We start from the raw sequence: 16877 nt of genomic DNA on the forward strand, positions 1-16877 counted from the left end.
TTGCGTAGGCTGGATAAAAATCACAATTGTTAGGATTTGGTACTTAGGATTAAATAATTTGCATATTCCCTGTGGGATCGACATCCGACTCTCACGAGTCTACTTTACTACTTGTTTGCGATACGTACACTTGCGTGTTGGTATTTAGCACCCAACAAGTTTTTGGCGCCGTTGCCGGGGAATACGGCTAAATTATTTATTTATCCTAATATTAAATTTGAGCAATTTTTCTTACTTCAGCCATTGTATTTATTTTATTTAATTATTTTTTTTTATTTTTTTTAGGTACTTTTTATGCGAAGAGGACACGATACGAGCTTGTTACCTCTCGATCCCGAAATTGAGCGAACGTTTAGGCAAGCCAGGAGAAATCAAAGGTTTGCCCAAAACACTCCAACAACGATGGAAGACGAGAATAATCGTGGGGAAGGTGACCAAAGGCAACCACCTAATGTGGCGAGAGAAATCGTCAACGAGCAAAACCAACGCCAGATAATTAATCCACCACCGCGTCAACGAGCCTTGCACGAGTACACCGTTCCGACACTCAATGGGTTCCAATCAAGCATCCAGCAGCCCCCCATTGAAGCCAATAATTTCGAAATTCGAGCGGGACTCCTCACGATGCTCCAAAACAATGGTCTTTTCAGCGGATTGGCTCATGAAGATCCACATCTTCACTTGGTCAACTTCCTCGAAACGTGTGACTCGCACAAGATGAACGGAGTAACACCCGAAGCACTGCAACTCCGCCTGTTCAAGCACTCCCTACAAGGAGCAGCCAGGGAATGGTTACAAACTCGCGCACCGCACTCCATCTCGTCTTGGGCCCAGCTAGCGCAACTCTTCATGAACACATACAATTCCCCAACAAAAACTGAGAGAATCCGGCGAGAAATACAAAACTTCATACAAGAAGCCGGTGAAGCATTATTTGAGACGTGGGAGCGGTTCAAACAGTTAGTAAGGAGGTGCCCGAATCACGGACTACAAGAGTGGCGCCAACTACAAATATTTTACGATGGACTGCAAGACAACTCGAGGACAGTGCTCGACTCTGCAGCTGGAGGTATGTTCATGAGTTTGACCTATGACGAAGCATGCGAACTCTTGGAGCGAATCTCTAGGAATAAATACATGCGAGCATCAGACCGGTCGAATAGCGGAGCAGTCAAGACGGGAGGAATTTTGGAGTTAGACGGAGTCACTGCAATCACGGCCCAGTTAGAGAAGCTATCAAAGCAAGTAGCGGCTTTGCAGACGCAGCAAGTCCATGCAGTCCAAGCTCCAGATCAAGGCGTAGACGAAACGGAATCGATAAATTATGTGCATGACGCCAACCGACAACAGAGAAACCCGTACTCCAACACGTATAATCCGGGATGGAAGGATCACCCTAATTTTGGGTGGGGAGGAAATCAGCAGGGACAAAGGCAAGCACCCCCTCAAGGCCAACCGCCTAATTATTCACGACCAGCGCCCGGATTCCAAAATCAGCCGCAAGCACCACCTCAAGGCGGAGACCTCGCAAATATTTTGGCCCAATTTATGACGACCACCCAAGCTTCCATTCGAAATTTGGAAACACAGATGGGCCAATTTGCGACCCAATTGAACGCGAGGCCAGCCGGTACACTACCGTCCAATACGGAAGACCCTCGAAAGGGCACCAACGAGCAGTGCAAAGCCGTAAGTTTGAGGAATGGAAGACAATTAGAAGAAGTGGCAAAGAAGGCAACAAGCAAGGATGGAGAGGAGCAACAAGAAAAAGAAGCAGAGATTCTGACAGATTCACCAGGTGAAAAAAGGGTCGTTGCGCCTAAGCCGACCCCTCAGGTACCTTATCCTCAACGCCAGATAAAGGCGAAAAATGAGTCGTATTACAAAAGTTTTCTTGAGCAATTGAATGAATTACATATTAATATTCCTTTTACTCGAGCGCTTGAACTAATGCCTCATTGGGTGAAATTTTTGAAAGACATGGTATCAAAGAAACGAAAATTCGGTGAACATGAGAAGATAGCGTTAACCGAACAATGCAGTGCCATTCTTACGCGCCCAATTCCACCAAAGCTTGGAGACCCGGGTAAGTTTACGATTCCAGTCGCTATCGGAGGTAAGTTCTTTGCAAAATCTCTCATAGATTTAGGTGCAAGTATTAATCTCATGCCTTTCTCGGTTTTTCAAAGTTTGGGATTAGGAGATATAAAATTGGTATCTGTGACGTTACAGTTAGCCGATAGATCACTCATATACCCAAAGGGAATAGTAGAGGATGTGTTAGTTAAAGTAGATAAATTCATCTTTCCTGCAGATTTTGTAGTTCTTGATATGGAAGAAGATAAAGAAATTCCCTTTATTTTGGGAAGACCTTTTTTGAGAACGGGTAGAACTATAATTGATGTGTATAACGGAATTTTATCTATGTCTTTGGGTGATGAAACGATTAAATTTGATGTTTTCCGTACAATGAAACACCCTCAAGAGGTTGATGAATGCTTTGCTTTTGATGTGTTAGATCAATTGAATTTAGATTTTGTTGAACCTTTAATTGCGGATCCGTTGGAAGCATCTTTGTGTGTAGGAACATCAGTTGAAGAAGAAGAAGTGACGGAACAATTATGTTGGTTGGATTCGGCAAAACCGCTGTCAAGACCACGCTTTGAGAGTTTGGAGACGGAGATCCCGTTATCTGTCACTTTTAAGCCTTCAGTGATCGAACCTCCGAAACTTGAGCTTAAAGTTTTACCATCTCATTTAAAATATATGTATCTTGGAGCTCATGAGACCTTACCTGTTATTATTTCTTCATCTTTGACAGGTCTACAGGAAAAGAGACTTTTGGAGGTATTGCGAGAGCATAAGCTAGCACTTGGATGGACAATCGCCGACATCAAGGGCATAAGTCCAACTTTTTGCATGCACAAGATCATATTGGAGGAGAGCCATAAATCTTCGGTGGAACAACAGAGGCGATTGAACCTCATCATGAAGGAAGTTGTGAAGAAAGAAATCATCAAGTGGCTAGACGCAGGTATTATTTTTCCTATCTCCGATAGTGCGTGGGTTAGTCCAGTACAATGTGTACCCAAGAAGGGGGGAATGACTGTTATAAAAAACGAAAAAAATGAATTAATCCCTTCTAGGACAGTAACGGGTTGGCGAATTTGCATGGATTATAGAAAATTGAATAAAGCCACTCGAAAAGATCACTTCCCGTTGCCCTTTATTGATCAAATGCTTGATAGGCTAGCTTGTCAAGAATTTTATTGTTTTTTAGATGGGTATTCCGGTTATAACCAAATTGCCATAGCTCCCGAGGACCAAGACAAAACCACTTTTACTTGTCCTTTTGGTACCTTTGCTTTTAGACGCATGCCTTTTGGTTTGTGCAATGCCCCTGCTACTTTTCAACGTTGTATGATGGCAATTTTTACGGACATGGTTGAATGTGGTCTTGAAATTTTTATGGATGATTTTTCTGTCTTCGGTGATACGTATGACACTTGTCTCCAAATACTGGCTAAGGTTCTTCGCAGGTGTGAAGAAACAAACTTGGTGCTCAACTGGGAAAAGTGCCTATTTATGGTGCAAGAGGGGATTGTGCTGGGACACAAGGTGTCAAAGAAGGGGTTAGAAGTCGATCGAGCAAAAATCGAGACAATTGAGAAACTACCGCCACCAATTTCCGTAAAGGGAATTCGAAGTTTCTTGGGACATGCGGGATTCTATAGGCGGTTCATCAAAGATTTCTCCAAGGTGGCCAAACCATTGTGCAATTTGTTGGAGAAGGATATAAAATTCGATTTCAATGACGAATGCCTCAAGGCCTTCGACGACTTGAAAACAAGGTTAGTAACTGCCCCTATTATTGTTGTGCCCGATTGGAATGAACCTTTTGAGCTTATGTGTGATGCCAGCGATTTTGCGGTAGGTGCCGTGTTAGGTCAAAGAAAGAATAAAATTTTTCATTCAATTTACTATGCTAGTAAAACTCTCAACGATGCACAATTGAATTATACCACCACTGAAAAAGAGTTGCTAGCAGTTGTTTTTGCATTCGAAAAATTTAGATCATATCTTATAGGCACCAAAGTCATTGTCTTCACGGATCACTCGGCTTTAAAATATTTGATAGAAAAGAAAGAGGCAAAACCTAGACTTATTAGGTGGGTGTTATTGTTGCAAGAGTTGGACTTGGAAATTCGTGACCGTAAGGGTAGCGAAAACCAAGTAGCCGATCACTTATCTAGGCTAGAAACGGAAGTCAAAGATCCAATTTGCATTAATGAAAATTTTCCGGATGAACAATTGCTTGTTATTAATAATCAAGAAGTACCATGGTATGCGGATTTTGTGAATTATTTAGTTAGCCATGTACTACCACCCGAGCTCACTTTTCATCAACGAAAAAAGTTTTTACACGATGTGAATTTCTACTTTTGGGAAGAACCCTTTCTGTTTAGACAATGCAGCGATTTAGTCATTCGAAGATGTGTACCGGAAAGCGAGCAAGGAGATATACTCTTCCACTGCCATGGCTCGGATTATGCGGGAAATTATGGAGGAGAGCGCACGGCAAGAAAGGTGCTTCAATCAGGTTTCTTTTGGCCAACTTTGTTTAAAGATTGCTATAATTTTGTTTCAAGTTGTGATAGATGCCAGCGAGTTGGTAATATTTCAAGGAGGCACGAACTCCCATTAAATACAATGATCGAAGTAGAGCCCTTTGATGTATGGGGGATAGATTTTATGGGACCTTTTGTCCCTTCATTCAATAACTTATACATCTTAGTGGCCGTCGATTACGTATCTAATTGGGTTGAGGCGGCCGCCTTTCCTACTAATGATTCTGCAGTGGTTTGTGCTTTCTTAAAAAGACAGATTTTCACTCGTTTTGGAACGCCACGAGCAATTATTAGTGATGGAGGCACTCACTTTTGCAATAAACAATTTGAAGCACTCCTAGCCAAGTATGGAGTAAAGCACAAAGTCGCGTTGGCATACCACCCTCAGACGAACGGGCAAGCCGAGGTAACGAATCGTGAAATCAAAAACATCCTCGAAAAGGTTGTGAGTCCTACCCGGAAAGATTGGGCGAGAAAATTGGATGATGCACTTTGGGCATATCGTACGGCTTACAAAACTCCACTTGGGATGACACCGTTTCGTTTGATTTATGGCAAGGCGTGTCATCTACCGGTTGAATTGGAGCATAATGTGTTTTGGGCAATTAAAAAGCTGAATTTCGATATTGAAGCGTGCAAGGAGAAACGGATGCTGCAACTCAACGAGCTCGATGAATTGAGATTGAATGCGTATGAAAGCAATCGTGTATACAAGGAGAAAACCAAGCGTTGGCACGATAACAAGATATTTCATCGAGAATTTCAAAAGGGGCAATTGGTTCTCCTCTACAACTCCCGTCTAAAGTTGTTTCCGGGAAAACTCAAGTCAAGATGGTCCGGACCGTTTACTATACTCGACGTATTTCCGCATGGCGCAGTCGAAGTATTGGACCCCGAGACCGAAAAATCGTTCAAGGTCATGGACAACGCCTCAAGCATTATCATGGAGGGGAATTCAATCGCCAAGTGACTTCGGTCACGTTAGCTTGAACAAAGAAGCAGACAAAGTCCGGCTGAAGACTGTAAACTTAGCGCTTCTCGGGAGGCAACCCGAGCTTTCGTTTTTATTTATTTATTATTTTATTTTATGTCACTTTATATTTTTAGTTTTTCTTTTATTTCATTTTATTTATAAAAAAAAAAAAAAAAAAAAAAAAAAAAAAAAAAAAAAAAAGTTTCAGGGCCACTAATAAGGAGTTTTTATTTTGCAGGGACCTAATTGCAATTACCCACACGGCCGTGCACGAAAAAGAACTGGAATCTCGGACGGCCGTCCGAGAAACGGAGGAGGCTACTGGACAAAAACGCACATTGGTGCGGCTGTGCGGATTTATACTTAAAATCTCGCACGGCCGTCCGAATTTCGGAGCAGCTTCTGCCCAATTTCGAGAATTGGTGCGGCCGTGCGGATTTTAGGCCAAAATCTCGCACGGCCGTCCGAAAGTGAAAAAACGGGCAGATTTAAAGAGGGGTTTTCACACCCCAAATTTCCACAATTTGAAATCCTCTTCACCCCCCTTCGAACCCTTGTCTTTTCTTTCGAATTTTTTTCTTTTCTTTGCCAAATTTCAACAAAAAATTCACCAATTATACGCATCTATTACTCAAACACAGGTGATTGTTGTTGATTTGCGCAGGGAGGCTTCAAGAACAAGCAAATTTCTCCAAAAATCCATTCCACCAAGAACGCCCACAAGGTGTTCGACGAATTGCCCAAGTCAAGTTTGGGGGAAATTTTGCACACCAATTCATTCCAAATCTCCTTCACAAGCATTCTCAAAGTATGGGGAAACGAGGACGTGACGGAGAGGGCACTTCTCAAGGCGAAGGCACGTCAAAAGGCAAAGGGAAGGGCAAGAAAACCGACCAAATTCCGACCCCCGACGAAGATGCCTTTTGTATCGAAGGCGCTAGTGCTCGCTTTGAGAAGCAAAAAGTGAAGAAACTTGTGACCGAGCGCGCCTACGAGATCACCCTTCCACAATTCGCCCCGTTACATCAAGAATTCATCCGACGAGGGTGGCAAGCACTATTAGAACCGGAGAGTTCGATCAACCTATCATTGGTCCGCGAGTTCTACGCCAACAACCATATCCTCCTCACAGAGGATCGGAGCTCGAGCACGGTTCGCGGCAAGCAGGTCGAGTGGAATGCCTACGCAATCAACTCTTTCTATCACCTCCGACACAAGACGCCATTCAATTGGGGGCAATTGCAACTTGCAGTCACACGAGATCAAATCGCCGAGGTGTTGTGCGATGGACCCCCCATTTGGTCCGAACTATCAACCGAAGAAAAGTACGAGTTAGAGTGGAAATGCATCAACCAAGTAGGCAAGGCGTGCCTTACGTTCATATGCGCCAACCTCATTCCCACCCACTCGTGGACTCGCGTGGACCCCGAACGGTGCGCTTTGGCATACTACATCCTCAAGGGCACACCGATCAACATTGGCGTAATCATATCCGGCCGATTTTGGACCTCTATGGTCAACAACTCCAAGGGGTTTTATTTCCCGTGCCTCATTACCGGCTTATGCAAGAAGGCGAAAGTCCCAACCAAACCGACGGACATTTTCACATCAATTCGGAATCCGATGAATGACCTTGCGGCCCGGCAATACAAGGCACCCATCCAAGATGGCGAGCAACCCGTCGAGAACCAACCAATAGCTCCGCCCGAGGGTCCAAGCACAAGTTCGGACCGGCGATTTCAAAGAAGAATGGAGCGAGAGTTGGTAATCACGAGAAATCGGCTTGCTACGGTGGAGCACAAGGTGAGCACGATCGAATCCCTCCAACGGTGGTCGGGAAAGATGCTCCAAGCCATTGTGCGCCATTTGGCATGTGGCAATCCCGAGTGCGAAGAACCGGCTCCGTTGCCCGCACCGATTCTTGAGCCGGTACCCGAGCTTTCGGATGATGAAGGAGATGGTAATGCTCATGCGCAAGGCGGAGTTGACGAGCAGCCCGACGATGGTCCCGACGCGTAAACAGGTGTTTTCTATCCTTAAACTCCGGGCAAATCACATTGAGGGCAATGTGAATTTTAAGTTTGGGGGTGGTTAATTACTTGTTTTCGTTTATGTGCGCTTTATTTGTGTTTTAATTTTTTTAGTTTGCATGCTTCTTTTGCGTGTTTTAATTTTTCCGTTTTTTTTTATTTGCTTTGAAAAAAAAAAAAAAAAAAAATTTGTGTCCGATGCATCGATGAATTATGATGATGATAGATGGTCAATGTTTGATGATGAGACTACTTGTTTTATGTTGATAAGGAGTATGTATTTGTTTAGCTTTCGATTCAACGGAACGTAGAAGTGAATTATTGCTAGGAATCACACTTTATGCATTGCTTTGGTTGAATGTTTTGCATTTTAAATTTGATACGAAGTGTTGGGTAGTAAGCGATTTGGGAGATGATTTTGGCTTTCTTTGAACCGTTTGAGCCTTTCAAGCCTACCTTTAAATTTTTATCCTTAGAACCTTGATTTGAGCCTCGGAGAGAAAAGGTGTTCTTTCTTTTAGCCAATATGTAGAAGGTAGAAAAGTGGATATTTTTGAATAATTATCCCTTGGATTTCGGTCGAAATGTTTTATAAGATCTTTCTTCTTCTTCGAAAAAAAAAAAAAATAGATAAAAAGAGAAATAGATATATATGTGCATCTTTATATATAGGGTTAATAAGATATAACCCCCTCATTAGAAAAAATATTAGGACTAACCACCTTACAATATTTTTAATGGGTCAAACCCCCTCAGAAATGTCAATTACTGAAATACCCCTATAATTTGTAATAGCATAGACCCCCCTCCCGTTTACCCCAAATACTGCATATCTTAAACCATCTTCTTCAACATAATTTCACCCCAATTTCCGTTCGTCTGCTACATTTATGCCGATAAATTCGCCGAAAAACAAACTACAATATATACACCGCATATTTTCCCCCTTCAAAAATTGCCCTAGTTTGCTATATTTTCACAGGAAAAAAAAACCCAGAACTCCATTTTATTGTGCAATTCGTCCAGCAACACAGGTTGACAAGCAATGGTGAAGAGCGGGAAGAAGAAGAAAGGTAGTTTGCTATATACCCATCTCTATCGTCGACTTTATATTGACCTAATTTTGTGCATTTACCCCACAATTCCTATTCCTGACACCATTATCAGCGACTCCGGAGGGCAAATCGAAGACTTCTACAGAAACCGTATGCAAAGGTAAGTCTGGAATAGACAATCAATTTCACTTCGATTTGTTGTAAATTTCATAGCAATTTTGATGACTTTTGCTATGTTTCATACATGGGCCACTGAAACAAATTTTTATTGATTACAGTCAAACCAAAATCGAAGAAACGAATGGGAGAGAAGAACACTAATAGAGGTATTAACAAATCGTCCATATTGATAGTTCACTTGATTTAAATACTTGTACAAAAGAATTAATCTATGTTTTATTTCTATTCCCAGGAACGCCACATAGCAAAATGAAAGTTGACTTACTGCATCTAAACGCTGGTAATAATTTATGCAAATTGGTTTCCAATTGAACTATGTTTTTTTGGGCATTGTAGTTAACTGCATAATTATGAATCTAAAAACAGTGTGGGTGGTGTTGTAGTTGAACTGTGAAGTTGATTACAATTATATGTATGCATTGTACAAAAAAATGTGTTGATCTACAGCAGACATTTGCAATGAAATATAGTTTGTCTGAGTACACCATTCATATGACAATTGTTTAATAGTTTACTACTGCAGAAACTCAGGGTCAACTCATTAAGTCAATTTGATATCTAGTCCACTTGTATTCTTTGTATGTTAGTCCACTATGATACATGATTAACTGTCAACTGCTTAGTAAACTTAGAGTCAACTTGCATTGTAAACTTAGTTCATTATATATAGTTCACTGCATTTGGATGTCTAATAAGTTGTGTCCACAACTTAATTTACTACATACAGTTTACATTATAGTTTACTGTATTCACTGAAATTTGACAGTGTACAATAAACACGGTTTTACTGAAACTTAGTTTAATCCATATTGTTTATTACATTATGCTGTGTATTAGGATATGCTCACTAATTAGTGTATACAATCTTGTTCACTACATTCTGTTTTGTGTTATTGTTGTTCATTTGAATTTACAGTTTCTAAAAAAATGGCACTGAGTGTACTACCAAACCTGTTCTGTGAAAATTGCTTGGAAAGCAAACTGGCAAACAAAATCATAGTAAACAAAATCATAGTAAACTACATTACAGTTCACTACATTACAGTTCACTACATTACAGTTCACTGCATTAGAGTTCACTGCATTACAGTCCACTGCATTAAAGTTCACTGCATTATAGTTCACTACATTACAGTTCACTACATTACAGTTCACTACATTACAGTTCACTACATTACAGTTCACTGCATTAGAGTTTACTACATTATAGTTTACTGCGTTACAGTTTACTCCAATATCTGAAATTTGACAGTGTGCTACAACATGGATTTATTTGTATTGTATACTTCATTTAAGTGTATCTAGTTGACTACATTGTTGTTTGTATACTGATGTGTGCATGTTTTCTAATGCAGTGCAAACAAAGCAGGTGATTAAAGAACAAAGAGAAGAATTGGGGTATATAAAGCAGTACAGATCGACCCTCACCTCAACCATCACTTTCTTCAATGGCATATCTCTAAGGCCAGCCCATATCCGATGCCTCAAAAAAACGCCATTCTACTACTTTGTAATGCAATTTGCAGATAAGAAGGTCGATGCCAAGTTTGTCAAGTGCACACAGATTGGGACTGCACAGTTACTTTTGGCGTTTGACAAGGAAAAAGACAAATTCATTATTGGGGGGGAAGAGATAACCATTAGCCCAGAGGAATGCCAGTTGATATTTCGCATAAACCCTGGTCACATTGAAATCAACACCAACAAATCTAGCAAACCTCGTGAAGGCCTGGCACAGCGTAAATTCCGCGACCACGTGAAACTGAAACGGAAATATCTCAAACCAGAGTTGATGAAGTGCATTGGTAATGAGGACCAAGAGAGTGTTGAAGATGTTGTAAGACTAATAATTTTGTATTTGGTCACCAACTTCTTCTTCGTAACTAGTGGATCTCTCGTGGGGTGGTGGACATTTAAGTATTGCGAAGATATAGATATGATGAGTCAATACAACTGGGGGAAAGCTATAACAGAGTTCTTCATGAGCAGCGTACGCAAAGACAAAGCAATCGATGTAAAGGGTTGCAGAGCATTACTATTGGTAAGTTTTTCCTCTTTTGTTTCATACACGCATTATACCTACGTCACCTACTGAGTAATATTTAGTTAACTATGTCTGCGTAGTACAATATAATCTATCTACATTGAACTGTGTGCTAACAAATGCTCTAAAATTAAACCCAGTTTTGGTTTTGCGAAAGAACGAACATTGTAAGCCCCGCGAGAGAATGCGCATTCCCAAGATTTCAGCGATGGAATCTACATGCATTGTCGGAGTCGCTACGAAATATTGCAATAATGGACATTCCCAGAAAAGATGTTCATATCACACCATTGGAACCTTCATCCAAAGAAAAAGCCGTACTCAATTGGTATGAATCCACAGAGACCCAATGCACATCCAACAGTGATGATGTTGTAGAAGACAGTGTTTCAGAAGACAGCGACCATGACACTACAAACAGTGACACAGATGGGGGTTCTCCAGATATTGGTGATGCCCATGGAAATGCAGATGATTCTCCGCCGCACGACCCAGTTGACCATAATCCCGAGATCCATGACTTAAATGCACGGGGATGTGGTTCAGAGCCCAATATGCAGACCAGACTAGCAATTTTGGAAGCAACCGTACGTCAATACGAAACTGAAATAAAAGATCTAAAAGACGCTCTACAGTCGTCCAAATCTGAAGCAGATGAGTTACGAACCAAGGTTTCAAATATCCAAGCGGCGTCTAACAATCCAGATTTGCATGTTGACCGATTATCATCATTGAAAGCCAAGAGTCAACATGAATTGGATCGTAGACTTACAGTCCAACTGAATGAAGCGTATCTTAATCTGCAAAATGAACGCCAACGCAATTTGGACCTCCAAACTGAGCTCGTGAAGGTTAAAGCTGATAATGAACGATTGTTGATGAATAATGCTACTACACAAGAGCTGCAAGCTGAATTAACCGTGCTAAAGACTTGCAATGAATCCCTTCAATCAGCCAACACCAACCTTGAAGAAGAAATATCAAAACTCCGAAAACAGACTACTTCCGGGCCTGCAATCAACAACATCCCGCCAAGCAGAGACGATACACCGTCCTTCGAGCTGTTAACCCCAACTCAGCAAAACTCCGATGATATAACGCTCACCAACATGCCCGTAGCAGATCTCACAATAATGGAGCTACAAGCAACTGTCCAGGTGATGCAAAAACAGGAATTAGTGGCAAAAAGGAAAATTACGGAACAGGAGCACACAATTAAAGAGCTCACCACAGCCCTCGACAACTGTACCAAGACAATTCCAGTGCTCGATGAGTCCGATGATGATTTCGAAGAAGCTGGTCCGAGTTCAAAAAAGCCAATGAGGGGGCCTAACTCCGTAGTTGCCAACAGAACGAGATCAAAAAAGCAACATGTAACCCCTTCCACACTCAAAACAATCCCAAAACCAAGGAACAGCTACAAGAAATACACCACTTACAAGAACCTTTCGGATGAGGATAAGGAAACTATCAATTCACTCGCATCTCAAAGGGGACAAGTCGAGTAAGTAAACGTTTAAATTTCTCAAAAGTTCAATTTATTTGATTATTGTCGGTGCACGATTCATATAGCGTTCTATTCACACTTTTAGTAATCTATGTTATGTTTTTTAGTTACATATCAATTTCTTACAACTGTCACCACACGCAGCACAATTATTTGGAGGCCACCAGATAGCAACCAATCCGTACTTTCAAACGACCTCTTTGCGCTCATCGAGAACAAATCAATATGGAGCTCTGTAAGCATAACTTCATAGTAAATCACATTAACATTTTTCAACTGATTATAATGTGCGTAACTGGTATATATATATCTATATATATATATTTGTGAGCCCAGTTCATCGATTGTTACTGCATGAAGCTTAGCATGGACCAGTCAAATGGGTTGTTCGACATTGCCCAATCTGAAGATATGAAAGGAACGAGCATCGTACTCCCTTCCATGTTATTGGTAATTCAAAAATCTTTTCCTCGTTGTTGTAAAAAAAATTGATAATTTTATAATAATATTTCCCCAAATCAAATTGCAGTACTGTCTGAGGAGTTCCGGTGATAAGACATTTGTGCCACCTGTGCACCTGTGCGCACATCGCTACCTAATTTTTCCACTACATTCCAAGGGCAATAAAATTAAAAAAATAGACCACTGGACACTTCTTGTGTTTGACAAACTACTGTGTGATTGGAGATTTTACAACTCCCTGCAACCACGAAAGGGTCACAAGGATGCATACCTCCAGGACGCGGAAGATATGGTAATAAACATCTGAATAATTCAATTGATGTACTGAAATCATACTACAAATTATACAAATCTTATATGAATCCTAACTTCTTCTTTTTTCAGAAGGAATTCGTTGAAAAAACTGCTGCAAAATATGATCTTGATATACCAAATGACGAAGATATTCAAACGATGGAAGACGCTCCCCAGCAAGCGTGTGGAACCAATGATTGTGGTATAGTGGTGTTGTACATCATCAAGAAATATTTCACGCAACAGCCAATACCATCACAAACTGCAACAATGGAAATAGGTAACATGCGTCGTGAATTGGTGGAACTGTTCTTGCAACTGGGAAATGGGAAGGATTACAGAAATAAACGCTTCAAAACTAATAAGATGTAGCTAGTGACACCCTAGTTTTGTAATATCTCCAAACATATCTCTTTTGTTCGGATTATTAGTTTTTTGCACAACCAGTTATACTTCTTTTTATTTTTACTGTTTGATGTTCTGGATTATGCACATTGGTTACTATATTGCATCCAACTTGTTTTATCTTTCGTATCTATGTCTTCTTTTGTTACTAGTAAAATTGTTTTACCAGCATCGGGGGCTTAAAAAGTGAGTCAACTATGTTAACAATCTATACTATTGTTCATATAAAACTATAGTAAACTTTAGTTCACTATTTATAGTGAACTAGCTAAATTGTACAGTACAGTTCATAAAAAACACAATGCAGTGTATATAGTGCAGTGTACCATATATAGTGAGTCAACTATGCATTTTTTATACAATATAGTAAACCATTTACAGTGAACTATAATCACTGAGTCAAGTAAACTGACTATTTACATTATAGTAAACTATTTACATTATAGATTACAGTAAACCATTTACAGTGAACTGTAAACCATGAGTCAACTATGCCACAATTATACAATATAGTAAACAAATTACATTAAAGTAAGAATAATTTTATAGTAACCCAATACTGTACAAATCATCGTACAACTTACAGTGAACTAAGAAGTTACAGTAAACTGCCTCTGTTGTTATAAACTTATTACGTTTCAGTAAACTGCATATTCGTAGTAAAATTAATATATAATGCAAAACCCCATTTAAAAAACAGTCAACGATCATATAAAACATAGCAATTGATATAAAAACATAGTTCAACAGAACATGTGCATTGATATAAAAACATAGTTCAACAGAACATGTGCGGAAAAATGTCCACAAACAAAACAGAATAGTTCAACAAATGCAAATAAACTAAAGAAAAATAACCATTTGCATACAATCATCTTCCTACATAAAAATTCATCCTATCCGCTTTGTGCACGTCTTCTTATTATGGTGTCCATATTCATTGCAACGACCACACTTCATCTTCCGAGCAATATGCTCTCCCCTAGAAGGAATTCTTTTCACTCTTGGCCTACCACGTCTTGTATGATAATCTGGGGGACCCACCAATTTTTGTTGATTGTCAACTACCACTTTACCAAAAGGCTGTATTAACATAGCATATGTACTCTTGAACATCGACACGTGGAAGTACTCATCAATGTGCTCATAACCATCATTTCTGTACAAAAACAACACAGCTGCAGCATGTACGCAAGGATATCCATTGATTTGCCACCATCTGCACGAGCATGTTCTTGCCTGCACATCTACAACAGCATTCGGCACCGAGTACACCTCATACACAAATTCAGACGCCTTTTTAACCGTCAATGGTCTACCCTCATTCACAAAACTATCAACAATTGTTTCAAGATTCGGGCATATAGCAGTTGTCCACGTGTCACCCTCCTCGTGCCTTATACACATCTGCACCATTAACAAACTCCGAATTGCATCAATGAAATTGGTGATGGGAAGATGTCTATACCTTCGAATTTGGGCATTCCATGACTCAACAGCATTTGACGTGGTCTGACCATATCTACCAGCCTCAAAATACGAATGCGCCCAATTCTCATAAGGAAGGTCAGCTAAGAAATTGAAAATTCTTTCCGCTCCATTGGATCTTAAGTCACCCATTCCAACCTCAAATTCTTCCTTCGATGCAGCATAAACACAAGAATCGAACTGAAGTACAATTGCTTTCCGAAGGTTGGCACCAACACCCCTAAAATGGTTCTTCAAATTCCTCTTCAAGTGAATTACACAAAATGCATGACGAGAGCCTGGAAAAATGTTCTTCACCCCCTCAACAATGCCATGGCACCTGTCAGATATAAATGTTAGTACACGCTCCGTACCTACTGAGTCTCTCAAATGTTCCAAGAACCATGCCCAATTAGCATTTGTTTCTTCATTCACAATAGCAAATGCAAACGGGAATAAACCTGCGTATTAAACATTACGTCAATAATCTAGTTGCTAATAATTTAAACATGCATTATGATTGACTAATACAATTCCAAAAAAAAATATGTAACTACGTCAAAACATTACCATCATTGCCATCTTTCGCAACGGCGCTGAGCAATATACCCTTGTGTTTTCCCTTCAAAAAAGTACCATCAACACATACAACGGGACGACATGATTTGAAACCACTCAAACATCCAGCGAAAGCGAAAAAACACCGCACAAAATTGTTGGAAAATTCATCAACATCTAAATGGAAAATACTACCCGGATTAGTCTTTCGCATTTCTTGAAAATATGATGGAAGGAATGAGTACGATGTGGTTTGATCACCATACACAACCTCCCTGCCCGCATCTACAGCCCTCCATGCAACAAAGTAACTAATATCAATACCATATTTATCTTTAGCTTGGTGAATTACATCTTTAGGGGTCGTTGTAGGCATAGCTCGAATATCATCCACAATAAGCTCTGCAATAATATCGGACGTGATCCTTCTTCTACTGCAAGTTCCAAATGTCATGCCACATGTGTGATACTTATGATATTTCCTAATATAACAAAATTTGTTGCACTTCTCAATCGATGCATGTATTCTCCACATGCATTTCTTCGAGTCTCTGTACTTGCACTGTGCCGTGACTCGATATGACTCATTTTTCACGTAGTCAAACTCAAAACCAGATTCAACAGAAAATTTGCACAATGCTTTCCTAAACTCAACAACGCCCCCTTTAAAAACCTGTCCCACATCCCTAATCAAAAAAAGCCAATTGTGGCTCAATAGTTGCTTACCATTCGATGGCACACCCATGATTCGTTCTTCACATAAACCATCATTCTCAACCAATAATGCAGATGGTGCATACGCAGATAAACTCCCAACTAGGGCATTTTGAACCTGAAAATCGTTATCAACGTACGCCAACGACCTTCCCCTATTTCCCAATTCAGCACGCTTCTCCTTTTCCTTCACGTTAACAACAATATTCTGCAAAGTTAACTGTTGTACCATGGCAAACATTGACAATACATCTTCATCATCTCCGAGAATGCAATCACCAAACATAGGCAAATTGTACGTCAAATACAGATTATCGGCACTCAAACCGCTCCATTTCGAACAAATAAAGCCAGACAATGCTTCATACCGCATACCAACTGTGAAACGCTTCAATGCTTTCACACCCGCATAGTTTAGCATCAGCATCACACTAATCGCCATTTGATTACTGCATGAGGAGACAAAATAAAAAAAATGTGAAAAGTGGAAACTCATCATAAGCAAATATCACACCATAGAAAATATAAAAACATAGCACACTACATTAACAACTGTGACA

The 16877-nt window shown here is 40.2% G+C and overlaps 1 protein-coding gene across 1 annotated transcript; it reads left to right on the forward strand.

Moving 5' to 3' along the window:
* The first annotated feature begins 11076 nt into the window (after positions 1 to 11076).
* Positions 11077 to 12688, forward strand: LOC148767957 (uncharacterized). Its single transcript, XM_088823276.1, has 2 exons — positions 11077 to 12414; positions 12562 to 12688. Exons 1-2 carry the CDS (start codon positions 11165 to 11167, stop codon positions 12668 to 12670), a joined length of 1359 nt encoding a protein of 452 aa, XP_088679402.1. The 5' UTR covers positions 11077 to 11164; the 3' UTR covers positions 12671 to 12688.
* The last annotated feature ends 4189 nt before the right edge of the window (positions 12689 to 16877 follow it).

The sequence above is a fragment of the Erythranthe guttata genome, chromosome 9 (genome assembly GCF_056151865.1).
Source record: "Erythranthe guttata isolate IM_541 chromosome 9, IM_541, whole genome shotgun sequence".
Taxonomy (NCBI): domain Eukaryota; kingdom Viridiplantae; phylum Streptophyta; class Magnoliopsida; order Lamiales; family Phrymaceae; genus Erythranthe; species Erythranthe guttata.

Bases quoted from the DNA above. Each gene is read 5' to 3' on its own strand.
- LOC148767957 (XM_088823276.1), top strand. From the start codon at position 11,165: ATGGACATTCCCAGAAAAGATGTTCATATCACACCATTGGAACCTTCA. The intron at 12,415-12,561 runs GTAAGTAAACGT...CACCACACGCAG, and splicing joins TCTCAAAGGGGACAAGTCGA to CACAATTATTTGGAGGCCAC.